Source organism: Conger conger, chromosome 10 (genome assembly GCF_963514075.1).
Source record: "Conger conger chromosome 10, fConCon1.1, whole genome shotgun sequence".
NCBI lineage: Eukaryota > Metazoa > Chordata > Actinopteri > Anguilliformes > Congridae > Conger > Conger conger.
In genome coordinates this window covers 27,211,475-27,224,037 of record NC_083769.1, presented here as the reverse complement: position 1 = coordinate 27,224,037, position 12,563 = coordinate 27,211,475, and the positions used below count along the sequence as shown (strand labels likewise).

Genomic DNA, 12,563 nt, shown 5'->3' with positions numbered 1-12,563 from the left:
CCTGCAGGTGCTGGCGAGTCGGGGAAGAGCACCATTGTGAAGCAGATGAAGTGAGTGAGGGGAGGGGTGGGGTGGGGTGGTGGGGCCAGGAAACCCCAATAGTTCCTCTTGGGGTTTCCTGCACAGTTCCACATCACATCCCTGTTGTAAACATTATGTTCAGGGTTAATTGATATCTTATTTTAGGCATTTGAAGAATTGACTCTAGCCCTTTGCCCTGAGTCAATAGTATGAGCCGTGGTCTCTGGGTAGCAGAAGGTGGTCTGTGGTCACTCAGTCCCAGGCCTGGCCTGGCAGTGGCAGCTCTCCCTAGCAGCTGCCGTGATTGGCCTGTGACTGCAGAGAGCACTGCCGTGATTGGCCTGTGACCGCGGAGAGCACTGCTGTGATTGGCCTGTGACTGCGGAGAGTGCTGCCATGTGAGCGCTGAACAGAGAGCTCCTTCAGACAGCTGCTGGCAGGGGTATACTCTGTCCATTCTGCTCTTATGGAATGCAGTAATTACTGTGTGCACTCTGTCAGTGCAGAGGTCCTCAATATGGAGTGTGCTGAAATGGAAATAGAGCTCAATCTGAATGCACACTGTAATTAAACGAATGATATGACCTATGTTTTGATATTAAAAGGTCTCATGCATATTCAGCTGAACTATGGCAATATTTGGAAGCAGCATTTTACACATTCAGGGCTTTATATTATCTGAGCAAATGTGATGGGTGATCTGGGTACAGACCTTTGAAATTAATATTATGATTTATTACCATACTTTTTTCATTGCTCATAGCTTTGGGGTGGAGGAAGGGGGATTTCCACAGGAATATTAGAGGTTCATGTTTTGTGATAGGGAGGTCATTACAACATTCTATTTTTATGTCAGCCTTCATATCTTTAAATATCTATATATATCTATATTTTTTTTTACTTATTACTCATTCAATTATGAAATTACAGAGGATGATCAAACATTGATGAGTTACACACCGTTCACCCTCATGCCTTTTTAACTGTCCAGCAGGCCTATTTTCATTAGTTTAAGGTGAACTTTGAACAAATGTATTCCAATATTTGACCCTCCCAAAAAACATAGACATTCCAAGTAAACCATTTTCAAGTCTGCTATTAAAATAATACACATAGGCTACTATATGTATGCTCATCGTCTTAGGTATTATTAGCACAGTATGGCCGTGGTAAAATAATAATTAAGCCAGAAAGAGCAGGCTTGAAAAGGAATTTGGAATTACACCAGTGATACCATTCAAAAGGATTATGACATGAATAGCAAATGAGCTCTGAGCTGGCCAAAGGAACAGGTCCACTCGATCTTCAGGTGAAGGCTGGTTTTACAGAGAAGCCTACCCTACAGCAAGCTATTTTTCTCTCCTTTTGAGTAATAGTGTGCACATGTGCAAATACTGAAATCTTGAATAATTCTAAAGCATTGATGGTGTTCAAAGGGAAGGAAAGCTGCTGGGACAGTGTTCATTAAATTTCCCTCTTTAAAGAACACCGCGTGGAGATCTTCAATTTCCTGTCACAGGAGGTGTTTTGACTGCCTGCCCTCAGAATCGGCACCTCAGGTTTCCGTCTGGTACCTGAACATTTATGGTTACGATCGCACCATGGCAAGGATTCACTGCACCACTTCCTGTCAGATACTGAACTTGTGCAGCGTTATATTTGCCATCTAGTATTATTGTATGCAGTAATATTACATTATGCAGGTAGCTGCAAAAGTTATGGTTTCCTGTATGATTGATCAGTGGCCCAGGCCTATCTACCTCACTTCCCCACCTCCTTCAAGTAGCATCCTGTCTGTTTGTCCCTCCGCCGGCAGGGTTTTTCTGAGTTCAAAATAAGGCAAAGGTGATATCTCAACCAAAACAGTGCAGGAGAAATACCCCAGCCACAATTCCAAGGACAAATACATTGTATTGAAACTCATCTCATTCCCAGCAGACTGAAGAACCCATTTCACCCTGGCTTTAATGTCTTACACTCCTTTGCCTTCACAGCAGAGCAAGATTTGTTATCCCCAATATGCAAATAAGGGTGTAGGGTAGTTAAACCTCTGACACAGTCCCGAGGGTGAATGCCTTATCTGACACACATCTGATTTATATTCTAGACATTCTGAAGAATCCATTAGCCCTATTTTTAAGTTAATTAGAATCCTTTGCTTTTGCAGGAGGAAAAGATTTGCAACGAGAATTGACTTGACTTGTATTGTATTCAAATGACCACAAGCGTGGCTATCCGTGCAATAACTGTAACTCAGCAATAATATTTATGACTATTACACAGCGATGTGAAACTGACCTCATTTAGAAACTAGACATATAGAAAAATATAAAAGCCACAATTTATCTTGTATCTGATTTTTTTTTTTGTAATAAGATTTTTAATTCCTACAGTCAATAGGTACATATGGGAAACAATTTGTAAAACATTCAGAATATATACACTACCATTCAAAAGTATCTTTTTCTGCTTTTTCTGCTTTTATATTTTATTTTCTGTTTGTAATCCAACAATTCACACATGGTCAAAGCGCATACTTATTAAAGGGTATTTTTATACATTTTAGTTTCCCCATGTAGTAATTAAAGTATGTTTTAAATGTAGTCCCCCATTTCAACATTTCAGACAAATTAACATAATGTCAAATAAAAGAGACATGCTTTGTATTTGGTTGCATATCCATGCCATGACTTCCTGATATCTGTGACCTACTGTCATCGGAGTCTGGATATCTTATTTTCAGGTTTTCCTACACGCAATACTAAAACTCTTTGCATTTTAATGGATCTCTATGGGAATTAGGAGGGAGTAAATTCAGCTGTAAAAGTATGCTGATACAATATGGAACACATTTGTTGGCTAAATGGGTTTAAGTCATCAAGTGTCCAAGGTATCAAACAATCCTAAAACCACTGTGCTGCTCGGATTAGTCAGGAGAAACTATTCTTGTAGTATCTACTGCATATCTGGCAGCATGATGGTATAAAAGCTCTGAGTCTGGGCTTTGGCCACGTGTGAACTGATTACAAACAGAAAATACTATTTTAAATCAGAAAAAGCAGAAAAAGACAAGGTGATTCCAAACTTTTGACAAATATATTATATTCATGAAGTTTAAACTATTTTCTAAAATAGTTTTTATAACTTTTTATTTGCTCAATCATTTAATTTAAGGAATATTAAATTAGATTTGTGATCAGAAACTACTCCTGTACTCCTTATCAATGTCTGTGATCATGGAAATTTTGTAGTGAAGTGTTGGGTAAAGTTATGCTCTAGTCCTGTTAACTTGACTTAACTTGACTCCCCCTGCATGTGTACACACACACACACACACACACACACACACACCGACCTTGTGGCTTAATTATCCACACGCCTCTGGGTGAGCCATGCTTTCAATCAATTTTTCATTGGTGAACAGAGACCACTTCAGCCCTGGGTTATTAACACTGACAGAGCTATACTGTAGTCGCCCATCAGAAAATCAATGCCTTCATACAACTAGTCAATTTAAGCAATGTTTCCAATCTGCCATATGCTAATATGAAAGGAAAGCATGTAATAGAATATCTCCTCAAATACATTTTGCTGACATTTTGGAACTTTTTTTCTTTTACTATTGTCAATAACACATGCCAGTTGCTGTGTGCTAGCCTTCTTGTCTCAATAAATTTGGCTGAAAGTGCCCTCTGGAAATATCTGCATGGGATTTATGGTCTCATTTTGAATAAAGAAGCAATTGTATAATTACAATTCATTGCACTTGTTGGGTAATTGCATTCTCTGGCTCACCTCGCCTTCCTCCCAGCTGCCCCCTTCACATTCCGACCATGTTCAGACCAGCGCCTCACGTGACGCAGATCACCTGCTGGCTGCAAGCTGTCCTTTAACAGTAAAGGAGAAATATTAGGCATGTATCAGGCTGTAAATTATCTGAAATTTGAGGGACTACCATCAAAATGTCCGCCCTGGGCCCGTGTTCCCGCCCCTGCTGGCCTTGGCTGTGTCACACTGCCAGACACTGCAAGGCTGCGGCGACTCCCAGTCACGCCTTGGTGTGAATTCCACCCTTTTGCACTTTCATAATCACGCATAAGGCGTGGAAATAATGCTGGAAAACCAGCCCGGTCAAGTTCCCACATGCCTTTGGCTAGCTTTCTTTTGTGGTCGCCTTAGCAAATTGCACCTGCCCGAATGATTGACCTCGTGTTGCAGGCGCTGTGGTGCCAGCTACCCCACACATACCAGCCAGTGTTCTCCCTCCAAAGGCCTGAATGTTCTGTACACTGCCTGTTGCTCAATACAACAATGACCTTCAGTGTCCCTGCCAACCTGGACCTCACTGAGCCAATCTGGGTTAGCAGGGCACTTGGGATTACAGTCTCCATACCTCTGCTGTATCAGAACTGAAAAAATAACCACCTGTATTTTTCTTCTTCTTATAATACAGCTGGGTGTCCAATGTGTCATTGTGTAACAAGATAAATGATGGTAATGACTAATAAACTATTCATGCTCATATCTGCAAAATGCGATGGAAGCTTACATCATCCCCACTTTGTGTCTTTTGTCTGCCCATTTCAGGACTATGCACTTAGCTACAGTTGCTTTTTGGTGGCATAAATGTTTTTCTCCCTTTTTATCAATTAACAAAAGCTGCCATGTAGAGCAGATTACTTGGTTGCAAGTTCAGTTAATTAATTTAATTTCAGTTAATTAATGAAAGTAATTTGTCATTGAAATTACTCATCCACTTCTCTTAAATGGCCATTTTGTCTCCCCCCTCCTCTCAGGATCATCCATGAAGATGGCTACTCAGAGGATGAGTGCAAACAGTACAGAGCAGTGGTGTACAGTAACACCATACAGTCCATTATGGCCATTATCAAAGCCATGGCTAACCTCAAGATCGACTACGGAGATGTTGCCAGAGCGGTACGTATTCCCTCCCCCTTATAGACCCAGGGTGTGTACTGTCACATTTGGGGTCTAGGGTATAACCGAGTTTTCCATTGTTTCACTCACGTTTGCTTTGTTATATATACAGTACGTTTGAATACCATATTGTGTGTAATCTATATGTGAGCCACATTCTTTTTTTTGTTTTTTTTTACCAAGTTCCTTTAAAATGATAGGATGAATAAGGGAGTCTGGTTGGAGTTGGCTTGTTAGTCTTGCAAAAGTATCTTATGTAGGAAATGATCCCTCTTTAGGGTTAGAGATGGAGACTCTCCGTCATCAACAGCTGCTGATTCCCGCAAGCACTGAGTGTAGGAACATCTCTTATCTGGCCTTCTGAGTCCAGCACCTGGGCCTCCCTGCCTGTGGGAAGAGCAAACTCGGGCAGCAGCTCTTTCCTTTCAGGCCTTCTCTGTGCTCACTAGTTTCTGCTCTTTAATCGTTCGTCTTACTACTGTGAATGCAAAGTCATTATCAGCTTTGTTTCCTGACGGTGGACATTTTTCAATAGAAGTTTGAATCTTCTGTGGTAGTATGACTTGGCAGAATGACGAATGGCAGACATAATTGGCAGAATCTTCACCCTCAGCTGGATTTTGAAATGAGTATTGACGTAGGGCAAGACATCCCGCTGTCTCAGACAAGTGGCAGGTAGCTCCTGCCATAGCGGCTAAAGATCAAAGCATGTGACAGTGCTACAGGAGACTGCTATTGATTGGGCCTTATACAATTGATGGGGTCAACACTGGAACCCTGTGGCTGCCCCAGCATGCACAGCAGGAAAACTGCATCAGGGAATTAGGTTACAATTGACTTGTTCTGCACAGATCCAAGCCATCGACAGCAGTCATTTTTCTCTACAAGAGTTTGCCAAGGTCCCAGAGCAGTCAATAAACTTGAATTATTTCATTTATTTATTTGAAAAACGCTTTTATCCAGTGTAACATACAATAAATGATCAACCCCCTTGTCTAATCCCCCATTCTTGATTCAGCTAAACCCACTGCTTAAATCACCAGAATGTATCTACATTACCTGGCAAGAAAATGATCGAAAAGTGCTGGCTACCATGAACATGGAAACATCGTGCATGCAAATCTGAACATGTGAATACAATTTAATATGAAGCGAAGTAAAATGATTGTATTAAGCAAGTGCTAATATCAAGTGAAACAAAAGACTGCATTTTATTACAATAGTGAATTTATTTAAAGCTGTTGAGGAGACAGATTCACTGACCAATTCCTTCCTTTGTGAATTGCTGCAGTGTTGGCAGCACCTCGACTTAATTTGTAATTGAAAAGATCTCTTAAATGCAGTCACTTCTGCTGCCCAGAAAGCTCAATATTGAACATTTAAAATGGCTTTATAACATATTGGCAAGCTAATATTGCAGTGCATATATCAACACTATGATGAGTAGCCACAAGCAAAAACTTTGACTTGCTGATAGCTGATGTTCCCAGTAATGTCTCTCTAATGTTCCACTCTGTGCTATCCTGCTCACTCATCCTGCCTGTACTCTCTCTGTGACACACACACACACACACACACACACACACATACACACATACAACACACAAACACCAGCTGCTGCATGAGTTTACTCTTGTAATGCCCTATTTAGGACCAAACCATTATTGGAAAGCCTGTTTTCTCAAACCTATGCACAGCCTTCCTGATGTCTGATGCTCTTTTCCCCAACAAAAGCATCCACACCATGTAGCTGAACACTGGTTGTAGTCAGGTGTAGCAAGTTGGGGGGAAGACCATTGTAAGGTGGCTTGCAAAGATGAAGTAGTAGATAAAGTTTCAATAATGCATGTGTTATGGACCACTCAAATGAATCTGTGCATCACTGGTCAATAAGTCAGTGTGGTGTGAAATTCTCTGAAGAAGGCTGTTGTGATGTGTGGCCCGCCCCATTTTTCACCTGTTTATCGCTCTAGAAAGGCAGAAACAAACCCGGTTTTCCACTCTGTTTACTAAAAGGGAACAGAGAGTTCTTCTCTTCAAAATATGAAACCCAGAGGAATAGTTTTTAAGGGCTTGTAAAGGACTACCAAATTGGTGCATAATTGATGTGTTCAAGCAAGTCTTTCCCGTGGTTTAATTGTATAGTCTGTTGATTTAAAATCAGTTCAAGTCACAGCAGCTACCAGTGAGGAGCATACAGTCCAGCAGTGCCAATGAGTCATCACCATATTGCCAAGAGCAGGTGCACTGCGGGTGAGACCCTGCCCTCTTATGCCCTTCCAATTCTATTTTTACTTTCTATTTTTTGGGCCACAATGACACAGACAAAGGAAGACCGGCTCAAAGCATAAACAGTGGCTAAATAAATAAATGAACAGTTTGACAGTTTTTGCCTCCAACCCCTTGGCACAAGAAATGTACTTTCTATTTGTGACCAGTCGCCGGGTGCCTTCTGAAGGAAGGTCATGTTTCAGTTGTGAATCTCAGTGTGATGATCATGTCATCGATCAGAGTGTTCAGTCCCACTCCTGCGTCCTCTCTTCCATCACTCAGTGTCCACGTGTACGACGGCACACTGGTCTCTGAGGGACCCATATGCTGCAGCTCCTTGGGCTTCAGGCAGCTGGCTCTTCCTGTTTCCTGCAGCGGTTTCTCCCACAGTCACGTTTCCTTCCTCCCTCCCCTCCCTTAATGGCTCGTGTGCACCTGTCACCTGAATGTTTTATCAGCTGCTGAAGGCACTGCTGCCGTCAATGTCCTCTCATACCTGCTGTGGGGTCAGCTGTGCCTGCGTGCAAGGTGCCTCCGCTCCTGGCATCTGGAAGGCTCATACGGTATATTCCTGTCTTTTCTAACTGCTGGTCACCTGCCATTTCCGTGATGATGGAATCATCCCGACAATTTGTGAGGAAGTCGGCCATTGGAGGAGGAATAACCTGTGAGGAATAGCTGGCCCCTTGACCTGCTCATGAGCTGGGAAGTGCACATTAAAGGAAACCCGGACAAAGCAAATTGTTTGACAGCAGTGTATGAGAAGATGAATTGGCTGTGTCCTGGCCTTGGGAACGAGGAAAGACTAGTTGCACATAGCGGCTGAGATCTGCATGGAGAGCATCTATAAATACAAATGGGAGCTCTTCCTGCTTTTCTCCTCATAAACAGTTTCCCATGTCCCACCGCTAACTTCATACACAGCTGTTGAAACATCATATAAAGATGTCGTCTCAGATTTCTACCGCTAAGATTATCCAGACACACAAGCCATTTCAATCGGATTTTAAAAGACCCTCTTCAAATAACATCAATAGCTTAAGCTATTATAGCTCAGACAAAGGCTCTGTAATAAGCTGACTTACAGCATAGTTGTTTATAGAATGATCATGGTATAAATATTGCAATATACAGTTGATATGAAAACAAGCCATGGGTTTATTCTGACAGCTGTCTTGCCATGTCATTTTCTGTAACCCTAATTTCTTAGTCTCAATCCAACATCTGGAAATTAAATATGTTGTTTCCAAAATTGATTTCCTGTAATCTGATTGGTTGTAACTAGTTTTACACAGTGTTATGCTATATATCAGTCACCAAGTTGGTTTGAATTGACACATCCACATACCCCACCTACAAAATAGGGTGCCCCCAGAAGTTGACAAACATATCTGACACCAGTCTCTACCTGACCAGGCTCATTCTGCCATGGGGTTATGTGGTTTTGACACGTCATTCTCGTGGAATGAACTGATCCCTGTCCATTCTATAGAGGGAACATTTTCTGAAAGCAGTTTGTATGGATCTCATTTATATTCTACCCTGGCACCTTTCTCACTGCTTCAGTAGAGAAATGCCGTGGTGAATAAACTGAGCAGATGTTGAGAGGCTGTGGCCAACCTGACCACATTCCCCACCTATGCAATCCAGTAGGAACAGACACCTCAGGTACATCCAGGTGTCAGGGTTTCTGCCTCACACCCTACAGTAGCTTGTACCAGTCCTTACCACATCTTCCACATCTTTGTTTTTTCCAGTTAATTAAAAATTTCAGGCTGATGTGGGGCTATTCTTTTGAAATATCTATATTTTTTCACTACACATGTGCCTACATGACCTACTTCTGAAAGATGACCATTCTCAAAGCACTAAATTGTTCACTACTTAACCTTTTCTTACAGGCCCTCTCCTGGTGTGTGTGTGTGCGTGTGTGCGTGTGTGTGTGTGTGTGTGTGTGTGTGTGTTTATGTCTACTTGGGAGGGATACTGTTGAAGCTCTCTTGCTTTTGACAAGATTTGCCACAAACTAGCTCCAGAGGATGGGAGGATGGGATAGGAAAGCTCCAGGGAGTCTCAGGCAGCCTTAGTCCAGAGAAACATGTGCAGGCAGCACATTCGACTAATGGGAGTACTGTTCCTGTCCACATCATCTGGGAGAGTCTGGAGCCTCCTTTATTAGCTCTGCTGAAACAAGCCTTACCCCAGCAGCCTAGCTGTAGCTATGCCTAAGCCTGGCTGTTCATGTTGACACTAGGGACAACTCTGATCCTCTGTTGGATAAAGAGAGCAGTTACCTGTAGACTAGTATCACGTATAATGTAACGCGTAACACTTTCTTGTGCTGTGGATGATGCCCTTCATTTGCTCTGAGACCCATGCATTTGCAGAGGTTACATGCATGACTTGTCTTCAACTTGTGCAGATATTCACTTTCCTGTTGACCTTTTGTAATGACCACAGTCGCATTAAACCCTTGAATTTATGTTGTGCCCCTCGCCCCTTATAACATGTCCTCTGGTAATAAGAGTTAGTATGGCGTCCTGTGTCTGCACCTCCAACAATGCTCTGTTCTGTCTTGTGTCGCCCCCTTCAGGACGATGCCCGCCAGCTCTTTGCGCTGTCTGCTGCTGCAGAGGAGCAGGGTTTGTTGCCAGACGACCTGTCCAACGTAATCCGGCGGCTGTGGGCAGATAGCGGGGTTCAGGGCTGCTTCACACGCTCTCGGGAATACCAGCTCAACGACTCTGCTGCATAGTAAGCACAACATGTCCATCTCAACCTACACTACATCCAACCATCCACATGGAAGCTGGGAAACCGCTCTCATGGCCTGTATATCAGCAATAAAAGTGTAATTGACTATGATTCACAGCATCTTGGTAGTACTGTATATTAATGAACTATTCTTCAGAAAATGGCTTTTTAATCATTTTTGCAATGTATTATTTATGAATACTGAGTAAATGCCAGTATATATTTGTCATTTGTGACCCTGCCTAAGATTAATAGGGTGAGACAGGTGGGCATTTTATTTTCTGTCTGCCTAAAGGGGAGAGTGCACGTCAGCCTTTCCTGGTGCTCTTATTAATTTTAAATGGGAGACTTTGCTTGAAGCTATAACATGGTATATTGTAGAGTGTCCATCAAATGGTTACACGTAAGATAAAGAGACCACTGAAGGGCAGTTTGGGTCTTTCTGATGACTGAAGATTTGTCACACCAACAGTCCAGAGAGTAGAGTGATCCAGTGCTGTTTCTCAGCAGGTCCAATTTCTGCTGGACAAGTATTACAATTGGAAAATGACTTAGTTGATTGTAGTGTATGCCTCCAGTCCTGTGTGCATCGAGCTTGTTAATGTTGTGTAGTCCTGTCCTGAATTCTGTTGACTTGAAAACATTGATAACCGGAGCGTAGGGGTCAACTCACAATTGAAAGAAAATGGATTCCCCAGAGGAAAATTGAAATTGAGTCAGTGATTCTGAATCCTCTTTTTGTGCGGCGGTAGTTGGGATTGGTATCTGAGCAAATGGAGCAGACTGAATAGATTTGGATTTAGTGTGACACAGAGAGCGAGCAGAAAGGAGCTGTGAAAAGAACTTGACCCAGTTTGAGTTTGGACCAGTGTCAGCTCTCTGCAGAACTGAAGTAAACTAACCATGCGTACTGTCTAAATGCTGCAGCATCCCTCTCTCCTCAGCCCCACCCTCCTGCAGTCTGTCACCTCAGGGCTGCTAATGCTGCTGGCTCTGTCTTACTGGCTACATGGAAGCTTCTTATGTTGGCCAGCTCCATGATACTGTATGCCAGTAAAATTATAGTTACAACCATCCACACTCCTGTAATAAGACACACACACACACCAGCCTTCTCCCTCTAAGCTAAGCTACAACTGACAATGTATGTACAACATCATAAGTGTTATTAAGCAGAAACATACAAAAACATGACAAGCTGTAGATTATAAAGAGAATATAAATGAGAATAAAATAGAATTCATAAAGAATATCATAAGTGGGCATAAGTATTAATAAATGAACAAACAAAGCAGTCACAATGGCACTTCAGCTCTTGATAAGAGCTTCTTTCAAGTTTGATTTGAATAATGATAAGGGTGGTGATATTTGTATTGCCAGATGTACAGTATCCCATAGTGCCTGTATAACCTATATAAATGATGGTATGCTGACTGGGAGTAGTACTCAGTCCGGTATGCTGACTGAGAGTAGCACCATCCTTAGTTTCCAAATGAATATTTTGATGTATCCTGGGAAAAAAAGCGATTATGTCATACACATTTAACTTTTTGTATCGCACTCAAATTAAATCCAGAAATAAACACAGCTCTTATTATCAAAAGTGCAATACCATTCATTATAGTGCAACAACTGCTTGGTTATTTGATGCCATATTTTACACTTTGTGGCTTATTATAATTCTGTCTGCAAATAACCAAGTAATTGCTTCCCTTATATTCACATATAAATAGTAGTACACTTTTGAAATTATACAAAAAACTGCCAGCTGTCTTTTTCCCCCCATTGCTCTGTGACAGTGATAATTGATCCAGCAAGCATGCCGTATCAAATCACACACTTAATTGCGAGGCTGATTGCTTTCAGAAAGACCTGCCAGGAATTTCTCTAGCGTTATTTTCAGCACATCAGTTTATAATGACAGAACAAGATGGAGATGTGATAGAGGTCATTTCAAATGTACTCATATCAGTGTATCCTGAGGGGATGGATTGAAAGAAAACAATTGTGGTAGCCAAAGAATAATCTTTTGAAAACAACATTCTTTGCTACTACTGTAGATCATGCGCCAATGCATTTGCATCCAATGCTGTGACTATTGCTACCTGTTGAAATAGGAATACATTTCCATTTTTCATGGGACCATTTTTTCAATTCAGTCTGTTTTAAGTTCAGCAGCATACTTCATTCTTGTACAGTCTTTCTAGTAGATTTATTTGTGTATCATTTTCCCTTCAGCTTATTTCTTTTCCGGGCAAACATGTACCTCATTTCACTTGGAATGCAAGGCCCTACCTCATTTTCTCTCTGTGCTTCAAATCTCTCTCAAATAAAATAAAGACAACACATTCAAACAAATCCCTTCACAGGACTGCCAAAACACAGACCAGATAAACCGAGGTACACAAATCAATGCTATTACATGATGCACAGTAGTACATGACTATTGCAGGCGCTGGGTTTCTGAAAACAGGGTTTTCAGACGGTTACCCTGCTGTGGGGCTCACACATACTGTTTTGACCTCTGCACTGGCTTATGCTCTGCTGTGAAACTAGAAATGCAGTCTGTTTATGTCCAT

General features: G+C 41.8%; 1 protein-coding gene across 3 annotated transcripts in view; it reads left to right on the top strand.

Annotated features, from left to right (window-relative positions):
• The window catches only part of LOC133138258 (guanine nucleotide-binding protein G(i) subunit alpha-2), an 81,025-nt gene that overhangs the window by 54,560 nt on the left and 13,902 nt on the right, over positions 1-12,563 (top strand). For all 3 annotated transcript variants that reach the window (XM_061256858.1, XM_061256857.1, XM_061256859.1), the window contains 3 exons: positions 8-50; positions 4,818-4,959; positions 9,824-9,984. In XM_061256858.1, coding sequence (XP_061112842.1) covers positions 8-50; positions 4,818-4,959; positions 9,824-9,984 — 346 coding nt within the window. The remainder of the gene's footprint in view (positions 1-7; positions 51-4,817; positions 4,960-9,823; positions 9,985-12,563) is intronic.